The sequence below is a fragment of the Eubalaena glacialis genome, chromosome 1, assembly GCF_028564815.1.
Source record: "Eubalaena glacialis isolate mEubGla1 chromosome 1, mEubGla1.1.hap2.+ XY, whole genome shotgun sequence".
NCBI lineage: Eukaryota > Metazoa > Chordata > Mammalia > Artiodactyla > Balaenidae > Eubalaena > Eubalaena glacialis.
In genome coordinates, this window is record NC_083716.1 from 193,034,763 (window position 1) to 193,051,303 (window position 16,541).

The window sequence follows — 16,541 nt, forward strand, 5'->3', positions numbered from 1 at the left end:
TTTTAGTTTTACTGATCTTAGCTATGGTTTCCTTCATTTCTTTTTCATTTATTTCTGATCTGATCTTTATGATTTCTTTCCTTCTGCTAACTCTGGGGTTTTTTTGTTCTTCTTTCTCTAATTGCTTTAGGTGTAAGGTTAGGTTGTTTATTTGAGATTTTTCTTGTTTCTTGAGGTTGGATTGTATTGCTATAAACTTCCCTCTTAGAACTGCTTTTGCTCCATCCCATAGGTTTTGGGTTGTCATGTTTTCATTGTCATTTGTTTCTAGGTATTTTTTGATTTCCTCTTCAATTTCTTCAGTGATCTCTTGGTTATTTAGTAACGAATTGTTTAGCCTCCATGTGTTTGTATTTTTACAGATTTTTTCCTGTAATTGATATCTAGTCTCATAGCGTTGTGGTCAGAAAAGATACTTGATATGATTTCAATTTTCTTAAATTTACCAAGGCTTGATTTGTGACCCAAGATATGATCTACCCTGGAGAATATCCCATGAGCACTTGAGAAGAAAGTGTATTCTGTTGTTTTTGGATGGAATGTCCTATAAATATCAATTAAGTCCATCTTGTTTAATATATCATTTAAAGCTTGTGCTTCCTTATTTATTTTCATTTTGGATGATCTGTCCATTGGTGAAAGTGGGGTGTTAAAGTCCCCTACTATGATTGTGTTACTGTCGATTTCCCCTTTTATGGCTGTTAGCATTTGTCTTATGTATTGAGGTGCTCCTATGTTGGGTACATAAATATTTACAATTGTTATATCTTCTTCTTGGATTGATCCCTTGATCATTAGGTCGTGTCCTTCTTTGTCTCATGTAATAGTCTTTGTTTTAAAGTCGATTTTGTCTGATATGAGAATTGCTACTCCAGCTTTCTTTTGATTTCCATTTGCATGGAATATCTTTTTCCATCCCCTCACTTTCAGTGTATGTGTCCCTAGGTCTGAAGTGGGTCTCTTGTAGACAGCATATATATGGGTCTTGTTTTTGTATCCATTCAGCCAGTCTATGTCTTTTGGTTGGAGCATTTAATCCATTTACATTTAAGGTAATTATTGATATGTATATTCCTATTACCATTTTCTTAATTGTTTTAGGTTTGTTATTGTAGGTCTTTTCCTTCTCTTGTGTTTCCTCCTAGAGAAGTTCCTTTAGCATTTGTTGTAAAGCTGGTTTGTTGGTGCTGAATCCTCTTAGCTTTTTCTTGTGTGTAAAGGTTTTAATTTCTCCATCGAATCTGAATGAGATCCTTGCTGGGTAGAGTAAATTTGGTTGTAGGTTTTCCCTTTCATCACTTTAAATATGTCCTGCCACTCCCTTCTGGCTTGCAGAGTTTCTGCTGAAAGATCAGCTGTTAACCTTATGGGGATTCCCTTGTATGTTATTTGCTGTTTTTCCCTTGCTGCTTTTAATATTTTTTCTTTGTATTAATTTTTTGATAGTTTGATTAATATGTCTCTTGGTGCATTTCTCCTTGGATTTATTCTGTATGGGACTCTGTGCTTCCTGGACTTGATTGACTCTTTATTTCCTTTCCTATATTAGGGAAGTTTTCAACTGTAATCTCTTCAAATATTTTCTCAGTCACTTTCTTTTTCTCTTCTTCTTCTGGGGCCCCTATAATTCGAATATTGGTGCATTTAATGTTGTCCCAGAGGTCTGTGAGACTGTCCTCAATTCTTTTCATTCTTTTTTCTTTATTCTGCTCTGTGGTAGTTATTTCCACTATTTTATCTTCCAGGTCACTTATCCATTCCTCTGCCTCAGTTATTCTGCTACTGATTCCTTCTAGAGAATTTTAAATTTCATTTATTGTATTGTTCATCATTGTTTGTTTGCTCTTTAGTTCTTCTAGGTCCCTGTTAAATGTTTCTTGTATTTTCTCCATTCTACTTCCAAGATTTTGGATCATCTTTACTCTGAATTCTTTTTCAGGTAGACTGCCTATTTCCTCATAACTTGTTTGGTCTGGTGGGTTTTTACCTTGCTCCTTCATCTGCTGTGTATTTCTGTGTCTTCTCATTTTGCTTAACTAACTGTGTTTGGGGTCTCCTTTCCACAGGCTGCAGGTTCGTAGTTCCCATTGTTTTTGGTGTCTGCCCCCCATGGGTAAGGTTGGTTCAGTGGGTTGTGTAGGCTTCGTGGTGGAGGGGACTGGTGCCTGTGTTCTGGTGGATGAGGCTGGATCTTGTCTTTCTGGGGGGCAGGACTGCGTCCGGTGGTGTGTTTTGGGGTGTCTGTGAACTTATTATGATTTTAGGTGGCATCTCTGCTAATGGGTGGGGTTGTGTTCCTGTCTGGCTAGTTGTTTGGCATGGGGAGTCCAGCACTGGAGCTTGCTGGTCGTTGAGTGGAGCTGGGTCTTAGCATTAAGACGGAGATCTCTGGGAGAGTGTTTGCCGATTGATATGTGGGGCCGGGCTGGGAGGTCTCTGGTGGACCAATGTCCTGAGCTCGCCTCTCCCACCTCAGAGGCTCAGGCCTGACACCCGGCCAGAGCACCAAGACCCTGTCAGCCACACGGCCAGGTACGTGGACAGTTTCTTGCCTTTTGGGAAGTCTGAGGTCTTCTGCCAGCGTTCAGTAGGTGTTCTGTAGGAGTTGTTCCACATGTAGATGTATTTTTGATGTATTTGTGGGGAGGAAGGTGATCTCCACGTCTTAACTCCTCTGCCATCTTGAACGTCCCCTGGCAATTATTTTTTTTAAACTTCTATTTATTCCACTGTTTTTAAACTCACCTCAGACAATATATAATTTTTATGGTTTCCCTTGAGTCAAATTTTTGATCCATGTCGTTTGGGGAGTAGTCAGAAATTAGAGTAATAAGCATATAGATGTTATGGTTAGATAGGCTTTTTTTTTTTTTTTTTTTCTAACTTGCTGTAGCTGATGCTGTTGATGCCCCAGCCAGATGACCCTGTCTTCTGTTACAAGCCTATGTTTCCTACTGCACACATCTGTGACTCTGCTTAAGGGCATTCCCTGGTCCAGGATGCAGACTTGGCCCTCACAAGGGGCAAGGTCTCAACCAATGACAGATAAAGAGCACATAACGCATACACACCTGCTCATTAACACATCCTGTGTTGGCTTCCTTCTTCTGTGTTGCTCCTCCATTCCCTCAGTGGTGGGTGCTTCCTCCATATTGTTATTTCAGGGTTTGCTTCTTGAGGAAACCAATCTAAGATACCTGCCAAAGTTTTCCAGTTGTAAGTTACAGGATGCTCAAAATAAATGCATCACAAGAATGGTACCAATACATACACTATTGCAAATGAAGCTCATGTTGCATTGGAGGGTTTTTATGAACAACACTCATTAGATTCAGTGGGAAGGAGTCATAATGTTCTCTGCCCTTCAGCATTCTTCTACCACCTGCTTTTGAGATTATTCATTAAACATTTCAATTGTCCTGAGAATGCTGCTAACATTTTCAAAGTTCTAGAGCTGTGCTGACAAATGGGAATGTTCTGCTCTGCCCAGTCTGGTAGCTGCTAAGTCACATGTGGCTGTTGAGCTCTTGACACATAACCAGTGCGCTGAGAAACTATATTGCTCATTTCATTTAAATTTAAATTGCTGCATGCTGCTTCTGGCTACTCTACTGGATTGTACAGTTCTAGAGTTCTACAAGTATGAAAATTCTTTGTGAAAGTTTCCTCCTTATTGTCTTTCAGACTCTTTTTTCCTTCTTCTTTGAGTTGGCCTTATCCCAAGTGATGGGATGCTGATTTCATCAGTTTCAGCTGCATTCACTATGTGAAGCCACTGACTGTATAGAACTGAGGGGTGGAGTTAAGAAAGCCAGCTGGCTTTATAAATAGTTTGATATAAGAGATTATAATTACTTACAGATTACATAGTACTTTTTACAGTGCATTACTGACCAGTGCAACTAGGCTACAGAATATGTATGGCATTACTTTGCTTACCTTATGGTTAGAGTTTCAGGAAGTTTACAAAGGTTAATTCTCTTACATTTAACAGAAAATTTCCAATAAGCCAGTGGTTGCCCTGTCTGATAACTGAAGACATATACCAGATTCGGTGGCAGTGATAATGAGGATTCCTTTCCATGGCCTCCAAGGCCCTATGCTATTTCCATCTCTCTCTGACCTCCAGTCTTCTTTCTTTCTTATACATGCCAAGATCACTTCTGATTTGGGAGCTTTGCGCTGGTTTCTTATGCCTAGAAAGCTCTTCTCTGAGGTCTCTGCATGGATGGCACCTTCTCATTTGGCCACTGCTCAAATGTCTCCTCCTCAGAGAGGCAGCCTTCCTGTTGGTTTTGTAGGTTTTTAAAAACATTGAATTAGATTCCAGTGACCTTAAATCAGAGGACTCAGAGAGAATTCGATCTTTAGGCTCATACTGATTTGTCAATATTACATAAGTATAGCATTTATTTATGATATATTTTATAGTTTAAAAATCCTTAAATAGAATCCAGTATCTATTTGATATTAAAATGGATAACCCTGGGTGAAATAGAGGAACTAGATATTTTAGGCCCATATTAGTCTGCTGTTAATACACGACTACAGTTAGTGTTTTACATATGATTTTAATGAACTGTCTTCTGTTTTTAGGTTTTGAAGGCAATGAACTGACTCCTCTTGCTGCAATATGTGTGAAAATATATTCTGGAGGAAAAGAATTAAAGGTGGATGGCTCTATTCAAATTTCTCTCCCACTTCTACGTACAAATGGTATAAGTGCAGGGGATCACATACCTGCCTGGACATTTGATATGAACACAGGTATGTGAGCTAGGTGAAAAGGTTCTGAATATTTTGAATATTTGAATATTTTAGAAATATGTTTCTATATTTTTATTAAAAATTTTCAGCTTTATTAAGGTATAATTGACAAAATTTCTACATTTTATATACAATATTAAATTTTAATATGCCTTATTATTTAAAACATTAAAATATTTATATTTGAATGTTTTATCTTTAGTAGAGTACTAAATCAGTAATATTATAATTTTAAGCACTTTGTTAATGACCAAAAGTGGCCCTACTTTGATTAATATAATACAATTGTGGGGAAAAGGATATCACTATTACATTTTAAGATAGCATTATTTACTCACATTCTCATGTTTTTATATTTTGAGCAGAAATAAAATTTTTAAAATTATTTCTGCTCTTATGGGTTTGTTCTTGTTTTGATAGGCAATATGTAGTTATATCTAAAAGCTTGGCTAAAGCAATTGATAAATGTATGCTAATTTCATGAAAATAAATAACACTGTGTTTTAGATGTATGTGTGTGTATATATGTATGTGTATTTTATGTATAAAGAGAGAGAGGGTAGAAAGAGAGATTATTTTCCAAAAAAAAACTTTCATACCAAATTTATTCCCTGAGTTTAGCCTCCTAAATAGCAGCTGGATGCACTTTTTTCCCCTTCTGCTTCTCTTGGTTTTCTTGTGTTTCCATGTAAATAAGGTGGGAATCTTTACCAAAAACAAAAACAAGAAAAGATGATCAGTCCAAAACTGGGTCCAGGGGTAGAACTGTCTTGGGTTAAGTCATGATACACAGCCTAGACAGTTTTGCAGGACTTGATTTCTCTCTCATCTGTTTCCTGTGTTAATAACTTTCTGGAATAGGATTTCCCTTCTGAGTGTCAAGAAGGCTGTAGGTGCTCTCACTTTATACTACCCAGGTTAAAGTCCAACGGAAAGAGAAATTCTTTTCCTAGTAGCTATTACATAAGCCCTTGGATTTACTGCATTTGTAGAATGGGGTTTGCATGCCCATCTTGGAACCAATCTTTGTGGCCTGCAAATAGATTGCACAAATTTATTTAGGCTTAAGTCATGTGTTGGAACTGGGATTGGAGCCCTAAACTAATCATGTGGACTGAGAGTAGGGAGCAGTAGATCCTCAAAGGAGATTTGGAATGAGGTTTCACTGTAACTGGAAGGGTAGGTAGTGAGGCACAAACACACACATGTTCACTATAGAAGATAAAAACATGGATATATTATTGTTTAAGAAAGACTGGAAACTATATAAGTAACAATGGTAGTTGTAAGTCCCTTTTTTCTTATTTCAAGTTTTTCTTATTTCAATTTCTTATTTCAAGTTTGTCTACCTTATTAAAAACACTGTTTTACATGTTATAGATATACATCATTACAACGAATCAATAAACCAAATACAACTATACACCAAACTTATAAATAGCTTTGTTATGTTGGACTTCATAAAAGATACTGGCTTTACTGAATGCTTTTTTCTGTGGATAACATTTAACTGAATCCGAATAGCATTTTTTAAAAAGTTTTTAAAAATTGAGTTCTAAAAGAGCTATGCCAGCAGTACTAGAACAAAACAGTATTTAATAAATAATAAGGCCATAAAACATAGACTATAAGTGTTTAATCAGAATCCCAGAATAGGTAACAACCACCTGTTGATAAATTTGGATTTAATTACATTCTTATTAAGACATATCTCAATATGCACAATGTAGACATTATTTGGAGTCATGATTTCCGTAAATAGATCTATATCCTTAGTTTATTAGTATTGATTTTATTTCCTTTAGTCATAACAAATCATTCTATTTAATATATTATAATATATATGTTACATCATAATATAGTACCTATTATCCCATGATAATATATTGCCACAGTTTTCATAATCTTTGAAAAAGTCCTGCAAAGTATTCTATACATGACTATCAGCAAACTCCTATCAGCATTAAAGATATATAATCTAATCGATTAGTATTTTTTACTTGCCTTCCTTTTTAGGTGCTTGGGTAAATCATGGCCGGGGAATGGTCAAGGAATATAACAATCATTTAATTTGGACATACGAGGCACCTCATTTGGGCTACTGGGTAGCAGCTCCACTTCCAGGAACTAGAGGTATGGTAAAAATGAAACAAAGAGTAAATTTTAAAAAGTCCAAATAGTCATGCTGAAATTGATATTAGGAGATTCCCATTTTATTCTAAGCATTGCCACTTACTGTATGACACTGGAAAAAGCTTTTAGTCTCTTGATCTCAGCTTTATTTTATTTTTTCCATGTGTATCAGGAAAGATTAAATTCCATGAACTCTAAAGTCCTTTATAGCTGTAATATCTGATGAATCTGAAGTATGAAGTGTATTCAAATCAAGAATTTCCTTAGTTTACTTTTTATGAATAAATTCTACCCAGATCAGTTAGAGTTTTTGGTTGCAAAAAACAGGAATAGATTTTAGATAATTAAAAAAATGTGTTAGGATATAGGGAGTTTGCAGGATCCTAGGGAAAGCTGAAGAAGCAGATCGTAAAAGGCAGGAATCCTAGAGGGCCCAGTTAGCAGACCTACTTGACTGTCTTTGGAAGACTGCTGCTTCATAACAGCTGATACTAACCCTTTGCAGTCCTTTCCTCACACTGTTCCTGATCTTTCTAGGTATGTGGAATTTAGATGGGCCCAGACTTTGGTCGTGAGCATTCTCCTTGGTGGGGCTGTGGTGGGGAGGAGGAGGGGCTGTTGAATAATAGTGTCCCCAGACTGTTTCCGAGATAAGACAAGTGATAGCTCAAATGGAGATTGGCCTGACATATGAATGGAAGGTGGACGAAAACCAAGAGCTGTCTGCTAGGAACGGCCTATTCATATTCTAGGAGAAATAAGTACTTCATTCTTCCTAGATTTAACATGGTCTCAAATTATCTATTTACTTTGTACTTAAACACAACTCAAGATGTAGGGTTTCTATCTCAAAATACTCAAACATTGCATGTTTCATCCATTAAGTCATCTTAAAAAAAGAAATACTCTAACCTACTGTAGTGTAGACTGGTTGCATCGTGGACCTGCTACCACCTTCTAGGGCATTTGGTGTTCGCTGGTATAAGTTCTTGGCTTTCCCTGCTGCCAGCTCTGCTAAGTCAACTTTCCAGCAGTCAGCATCTTGTTGCTCTTGTCTCTTATCTCAGTCTGCTTTAACCTATGGGTTTTTGTCTGTTTATAAAAACAAAACATCATCAAAAAGTCTACAAACAATAAATGCTGGAGAGGGTGTGGAGAAAAGGGAACCCTCCTGCACTGTTGGTAGGAATGTAAATTGATACAGCCACTCTGGAGAACAGTATGGAGGTTCCTTAAAAAACTAAAAATAGAACTACCCTACGACCCAGCAATCCCACTACTGGGCATATAGCCTGAGAAAACCATAATTCAAAAAGAGTCATGTACCACAATGTTCACTGCAGCACTATTTACAATAGCCAGGACATGGAAGCATCCTAAGTGTCCATCAACAGATGAATGGATAAAGAAGATGTGGCACATATATACAATGGAATATTACTCAGCCATAAAAAGAAACAAATTGAGTTATTTGTAGTGAGGTGGATGGACCTAGAGTCTGTCATACAGAGTGAAGTAAGTCAGAAAGAGAAAAACAAATACCGTATGCTAACACACATATATGGAATCTAAAAAAAAAAAAAAAAAAGGTCATGAAGAACCGAGGGGCAGGACAGGAATAAAGACACAGACATAGAGAATGGACTTGAGGACACAGGGAGGGGGAAGGGTAAACTGGGAGGAAGTGAGAGAGTGGCATGGACATATATACACTACCAAATGTAAAATAGATAGCTAGTGGGAAGCAGCTGCATAGCACAGGGAGATCAGTTCAGTGCTTTGTGACCACCTAGAGGGGTGGGATAGGGAGGGTGGGAGGGAGGTGCAAGAGGTAGGGGATATGGGGACATATGTATGCATATAGCTGATTCACTTTGTTATACAGCAGAAACTAACACAACATTGTAAAGCAAGTGTACTCCGATCAAGATGAAAAAAAATAAAGTAACAAATATTAAAAAAAACAAAACAAAGCTTTCAGTGTCATTTTAGTAAAGTTTAGGGAAAGTGTGAAAGCTGAATGCATATGTCACTCCTTCATCTTTAATCATGTGTCAGAGATAATTCTTTTGGCTTATCTAGTGTCTTGGTTCCCAGCTGAAAGGCAGCTGCAACCTGGCTCTTTCATGCTGTTCAGGAATAGTCCCAGTGCACACCCTGATCCAGGACATGGATGACATTTTACATACATTTCTCTGTAGCAGTTTATCTGCTAACTTTGTTATGGCTGCCTATTAATAATTTGAAGGCTTTGAGTTTTTTCTGCAATTTTAAAAATAGTTTGATATTTTCATTTTATATTTGACAACCTTTGAATTTTAAACCATGCAAGGTAACAAGACTTTTTTTCAATGAAGCTAAAATTTAGTATTTCAGTAGAAGAAATATGAGCTATTAATATTAACCATTATGATCAAGAGGATGTTCTGTTTTTGTTTGAACTTAGTGCTTATGAGATTTATTCAGAAACCAGAGGGTGATTACTTTTGTTTCTCATGGTGCAAAATATCATGCAGTCTTGCCAGCTATCTGACCATATCCCATTCTAGATTTGCAACTATAAAATGATGAAAAAGATGAAAAAGAACAATTAATATTTAATACTTCAACTAAATCCAAGTTATTTCATTTCTAATAAAAATGACCTAAGGGGCACTTGAGTTTTATAGAGAAGTGTGCTTTCCACTGAAAGTATACCTGAAGCAACCAATTTATACAAGATGACTATGAATTATAAAAGCTGAAATAATTTTCTAAAATAGGTGGAAGTTTTGTTTTAGCTTATATGTCAGGAACGATTTTGTGTGAATCAGAGTACTAACATAGAAGTGTGGGATTCCCGTTCAGTTTGAATTAGATACCTTCTAGTGATGGTTTTGAAAAATCCATACGAGAAATATGGATAACTTGATAACTTGACTGTAGTTCTGGCTTTGACTGACAGTAATTAACAGGGTGAGCTTGAAATAGGTACTTACCCATCTGAGTATTAGTTTTCTTTTTTCTAAATTGCGGGAGTTGGATATGAGGATCACTAATGTCCCTAAACATTTTAGGATGCGAGTGTTACCGTAAACTCAAAATTGGTCCTATGATGGGCTAGTTAGTGTCTGGCGTGCTAGAGCTACTTTAGTTATCATTTGGTTAATAATATACTAAATCTGTTTTTAAAGTAAATCTTAATATTTTTTCAAGGAATTCTAGAAATCTGTTTAAGTGCAAGAAATTAAAATCAATTGGTTTTTCACAGATGGCTATAGGTAAGTAGGTGGCTGAGTATAGAATTTATTAAACAAGTACCATTACTTTTTTTAAATATGCATTTTCAAGTATATTTGAATGAAAATATATTGTAATTTTCTACCTTTCTAACCCCTTTTGGGCATGCGCATATACACCCAGGTGTGCCCACACACACATGCAGATATATGCTTTTTCGCTATTGTCATACCTATAAGATTTGGGACAAATGCAACAAAGTCAGCCTCTTAATTCCAAAAGTGAGTTCTGTTGGAATTCTGTGGAGTGAAAATTGTTAGCATTACTCTATTGTGGAAATACATATTCAATATTCTTTTGGAGAAGAAGTTGAATTTCACCCGGTTAATAGCCGAACTTTACTCTGTTGCAGCTCTGGATCCTGAATAAGAATCTGTAGGTAGAATTGTTACTCTTATCTCTTTTTTGTTTGAAGAAATTTCATATTGTGCGATGCTGTGCTTGGTTGCCTATTCAATATGATAAACATTTTGTTATCAGTTACCATATAGGAAAGCGTGGTCAGTACTGAAGTGCCTGTTCTTCTATAACCTTGACGTTTCATTTAACAACAGTGGTATAATATAGCTAACACTTACTGAGTGCTTATCATGTGCTAAGCACTGTTCTAAATATTTACACGTATTAACCCATTTAATCCTCGTAACAGCCCACATGGGTGAGGTATGACAGTTATGGACTGAGACACAAGTCAATGAAGCCTGCCCAATACCTCACAGGAAGAAAGGGTGAGGCCAGGATTCCAGTTCAGGCACTCTGGCTCTAAAGTCTGAATGCATAACCACAACACTGCTTCTCCAATTCCTTTAATATTACTATTACTTTAATCAACTTAGGTGATGCAAAAGTTAAAGGATCTAAAGGCCTCATGATCCTTAGTCTTTCCAGTGTCCTTGGTGAAGCTGAAAGCTTCATGCTGGACATCTTCTCATGGTCAAGATGACCAGAAAATCGGGCGTCTCATCACCTTGAATACATATTAAAGTCCAGTTGATACTGATCAGTAGAGTTGTTGTTATATACGTTTTGGAGCAAAATTAGGTCTTAGTGACGTTGAAACATTACCTCAAGATAAGTTGCGTTTATTTTCATGCGGAATATTCATAGCCTGCACTGATCATCCCGGGCTTAGTCTGCTTTTACTGCAGTTAAGCTAATTACAACAGCATTGTATATACGTGCTCTCATGAAGAAGAATAATGGCTCACCTGTGCCGCTGCTGGGCTTAGCTTGCTGGGATCATAGCGTCATCTTGTTCTGGAGTCCAGCCTGCAATTAAAAGTTGCAACTTTTAATTCTTCAGGTCCCCCAATTTTTGCATTCTCTTTGGTCCTTTCATCCCTGCTTACTTTGGCAAATTCTTTTTGAATTTATCTTTAAAATTTCTTTTTTAATCGAACGCAGCTAATCACAGTCAACACTCACTACATTCTATCTCAAAACCTCTTTGCACAAAGCTCTCGTTAGAAATATTTTCTCCCAGTTTATTCCAGCAAATATTTTGCTACCACGTGGCTTGGGCCACCATTTTTATTGCCTCCTCCAGCAGTTTCCTCACTGCCTGGCTTGGAAGCCAGTGTCACACATTTTAGGTTTCGTTATAGCAGCACTTCAGCATCTCTCTGCCACTTTCTGCAATACTCAGCCATCAGTAACAAATAAACCTGTTATCTCAGCAGCTAACGATAGCAAACACTTGTTTGTTGCTTTCACTTCATGACTGTTGGGCTTGGCTTGGTTCAGTTCAACATTTTTTCTCATTCCAGAACCTAGGCTGAAGGAATAGCAAAACTTTGGGATATACTATTCCCATAATAGAGGGCCTTAGCAAGAGGACAGGCCATTCAGGCAGCCTCATTTAAGATGCTCACATTTCACTGGGCAGAGCAAGTCAACTGATTAAGCCCAAAGAGGGTAGGGAAAGTAATCTCCACCCACAGGGAAGCCTGCCATGGGAGGGGAGCAAATAAATACAACTGTGTATACACATATTTAATCTGCCTTGCCCAGGATAGGACATAGTTGAAAATTTGACCTAAAATAATATATTTTCTCTTTATTTGTTTATTTTGAACCATTTAGGGTCAGGTATAAATGGAGATTCAAAGGACATAACTGCCTACCACACAGTGTTTCTTTCAGCCATATTAGGAGGAACAATAGTCATTGTCATTGGATTTTTTGCTGTACTTCTTTGTTATTGCAGGTAAGAACAATATTAATGTGAATGAACACAGAAACTATCAGATTATAGTATCATGTCAGTTCTGTGTATTACAATGTTTGTAGAAATCAACGGTTTGATCTTTAAAATATGTAGATTAAAATAAAAATGGATATATTCTTAGAGTAGCATTGCATATATAATAAACATATTATGAGATGATTTTTTAAAATGAAACCTAGATAAGTTTTAAACATTTTTTTGCCTTTTCTTCTACTCTAGGGATAAGTGCGGTACTCCGCAGAAAAGAGAAAGAAATATCACTAAACTTGAGGTCCTCAAGAGAGACCAGACAACTTCAACAACTCACATAAACCACATCAGCTCAGTCAAAGTTGCATTAAAAACCGAGGACAAGTCACAGTTATTCAGTGCCAAAAGCTCCTCGTACAACCCTCAGAAAAAGGAACCATCAAAGGTAGAAGCAGAAGAAAGAGTTTCCATGGTAAAAACTCGGGACGGTTTAAAAATCTACAATGAAGATGTTTCATTTCTGTCAGTCAATCAAAATCATTACTCAAGAAACCCAGCTCAGTCTTTGGAGCCCAATGTAGGGTCCAAACAACCTAAACATATTAACAACAATATATCTTCATCTCTAGGTGATGCTCAAGAGGAAAAGAGGTATCTCACAGGTAATGAAGATGTGTATGGGCATTCTCACATTCCAGAACAGCTTATGCACATCTACAGCCAGCCCATTGCCATCCTTCAAACATCTGACCTCTTCTCCACTCCAGAGCAGTTACATACTGCTAAGTCAGCTACTTTGCCAAGAAAGGGACAGTTAGTCTATGGCCAATTGATGGAACCAGTAAATAGAGAGAACTTTACACAGACATTGCCCAAAATGCCAATGCATTCTCATGTACAGCCTCCAGATGCCAGGGAAGAGAATATCCCACTCGAAGGTCAACAGAGCTTGCCATCCCAAACTTCAGATTGGAGCCGGTATTCAAACAGCCTACTAGAATCTGTTTCTGTTCCTGGAACACTAAATGAAGCTGTTGTAATGACTCCCTTTTCATCAGAGCTTCAAGGAATTTCAGAACAGACCCTCCTAGAACTGTCCAAAGGAAAGCCCTGCCCCCATCCCAGAGCCTGGTTTGTGTCTCTTGATGGAAAGCCAGTCGCACAAGTGAGGCACTCCTTCATAGACCTGAAAAAGGGCAAGAGAGCCCAGAGCAACGACACGAGTCTGGACTCTGGGGTAGACATGAATGAGCACCACTCAAGTAGAAAACTGGAGAGGGAAAAAACGTTCATCAAAAGTATGCATCAGCCTAAGATCCTTTACTTAGAAGATTTAGACCTGAGCAGTAGTGAGAGTGGAACCACTGTCTGCTCCCCCGAGGACCCAGCTTTAAGGCACTTCCTAGATGGAGGGAGTGGAGCTATCATGGAGCACCCTGGGGAAGAGTCCCCAGGAAGAAAAAGCACCGTTGAAGATTTTGAAGCCAATATATCCCCCACTAAGAAAAGGGGAAGACCACCACTAGTCAAAAAAGATAGCAAGACTAACATCTGGAAGAAGCGAGAGGAACGCCCACTGATTCCCATCAATTAACACCAAGAGTGGTTGTGTCTCTGCTGTCTCGTGCTGTTTATTCTTGCTTCTTGTTGTAAACTGCCGTGTGAACTTCTGCAGAAGTTGAGACTGAGCAATCTCATGGTCCCTGGACATGTCTCAAGCAGAGTAAGTAGTAAAATGGTAATTAAGTAGTGAGAGAAAGATACCAAGGAATGCTTTTTCTGGCCTATTCTTTTCATTTATTTTTGGGTGATGAATTTGAAGTATCCAAGCGTTCAAAATGTAAAATAGCTTCAAGATGTTAGTTATCTGAAAATGTTGCTCAGTCAGCAAGTTGAGTCCTGACTCTGAAGAATAACAGTGAAAAGTGTACTCCTAAAGTTGCTTCCAAAAATGTTGCTTCTGCTTTGATGACTACCCCTGTGAAATGTTTAGAAATGAAACTGTATTCTTCAGGCATCATATTCTTGTGAAATGTTACTATTATGTTCTCCACTGCCTGTACTTGAAAATAACTTAATAGTCTGGATTGATGTTATTCTAGAGTTCAAAGGCCAAACCTCATTTTCTTTCTTTTTTAAGCAGCATGTGTATTGTTATCAACCCAAAAGTAAATTCCATACTCACATAAGATGGGCAAGAAGCTACTTGGTTGGTAGAGAGGGAAATGCCAGCTCTTTGGTTGTTTTTGGATACAGCGTCACAGAATTAAAAAGGTGTTAGTTTATTTAGAAATCTGAGAAATGAATGCCCTGATGCTGAATTTTTATTTAAAAATTTCTTACCCCCTTCCTCATCACCAAAAGTGAAGTGAGCTTAGCTGTCAAGGAAAACTTTTTACCAATCTAAAAAAAAAAAACCCAAACATTCTTCCCCCTCCCCAATTTTTAGTTTAAAACTCACTGATACAGGTAGGCTAAAATCAGTTTTAAGATATTTCTTCTATTAAAAAAAATTCAGTCACTTAAACACTATTAAACTTGATTTAAAAAATCAATGAATTGAAAGTTTCTTATGAACACCCAAAATTAAAATATGTGGAGCTAAAGGAAGTAAATATTTCAATATTTTCTGAAATGTCAAGCAGAAAAAAAAATGCCATTTCCCTGAGACTCAAAAATACCTTCATGATACTAGGTATATATCCAGATTTTTTTTTCGGTTGACATTCATAAAAAATGTTTGGGAAAAACAGTTTCAATTTCATGGGAAAAGTAAAAGATTTTTCTTAAATCACTTAAATGCTTTAAGTTATATAAATATAACATTTTTTCCAAGTTTGGAAGTCATATATTCATATTCTTTTCATCATAGCAAAGAATTCAGTGTGAACACATTCAACAGCTGTTTTTAATTATGTTTTCAACTCTTGAATTATCATATGTCCTAAAAATGAAGCTCTTTGTTAATTAAAATCAGCTCATCCCATTTTTCTTAATTTCCATAAAGACAGATGTCTGAAGCAGCTTCCCCTTTCCCTTGGGGAAAAAATGAAACTAAATTGCTTTATTTCTCATGCCCTACTAATTAACTTGGAAGCAACATAGAGACCCAAGGCACATAAACAAGTTGAAAGAACTAAAATTAGCCACATCAGCTTCAGTCAAATTATATAGATATACAACAAAAGACAACAGCTTTTTCCCCAAGACAGTAGACTTCAGCCAGTTTTTTCCTGTAACCATTTCTGAAGCATCTAACCTGTCAGATAACACTCCTACCTTTCTGTATTAACCCAAAGAATTTAAGACCTAGGCAAAAGTTTGGTATATTCTACCCCAATCCATGGAAGAGATAAATGTTTTGGATAATACCTAGATTTACTTTTTTTTTGGGGGGGGGGGGAGTGATAAGATCCAAAATTAGAAGCGGCTTCTTATTGGTTTACACAGAAAGATGTAGTAAAAGCGGCATAAATGAAAATGATTTGGAAAAGGTTAAGGAGTTAGTGCTCTGCTGAAGTGCCTTTGATATAGACTTGCTTTATTAGAAGGATATGATAACATCTTTCTTAAATATGCATTTTCTTTGTTAGCCAAATTAAACAGATGTGCAGTTTTTATTAATTAAAAATATAGACCTCGTGTTTCACGTTGGAACAATGAATTTTGCATGCCAGTGACATCTCTTTGTGTGTTTAATTCTTTTTTGAATCCAGTTTATATTGATACATTGTTTATGTTGGAATGAAGTTAGAAACTGTATAGTAATATATTGTACTTCAATATTTTAAGTGTATATTTTCCCCACCCTTAAAAATGTTTAATCTCTCATCTTGGTAATGGAATACACACATTGATATAAGGGTATACCATTCAGGTATGCCACTTACTCATTCTTGTGTAAAGGAAATGAGAAAATGTATCCCCAAGGGCTTTTCTAGAAATACTTTTTTGGTTTCAGAATAAAATCTTATTTTTTTATACACTGCACATTCTGTTCTCAATTGGGAAGTATAGGCAATTTATCTTTTCTAATGATCCAAAACGTGTAACTTCTCATTTGTGAGTAGTTCACAAATTTCCTGTTAAAAAGCTGAAGCCATCTACTTTTTCTTAACCCAAGTGATAATAAACCTACAATATTCACAACTTTCTTAAAATTTTT

The 16,541-nt window shown here is 36.8% G+C and overlaps 1 protein-coding gene across 1 annotated transcript in view; it reads left to right on the forward strand.

Annotated features, from left to right (window-relative positions):
• FAM171B (family with sequence similarity 171 member B) overlaps positions 1-14,090 on the forward strand; it is a 61,717-nt gene extending 47,627 nt beyond the window's left edge. The window contains exons 5-8 of the mRNA XM_061203069.1: positions 4,597-4,767; positions 6,784-6,900; positions 12,262-12,385; positions 12,626-14,090. Of these exons, the coding sequence (XP_061059052.1) occupies positions 4,597-4,767; positions 6,784-6,900; positions 12,262-12,385; positions 12,626-13,970 (1,757 nt within the window). The 3' untranslated portion in view covers positions 13,971-14,090. The remainder of the gene's footprint in view (positions 1-4,596; positions 4,768-6,783; positions 6,901-12,261; positions 12,386-12,625) is intronic.
• The last annotated feature ends 2,451 nt before the right edge of the window (positions 14,091-16,541 follow it).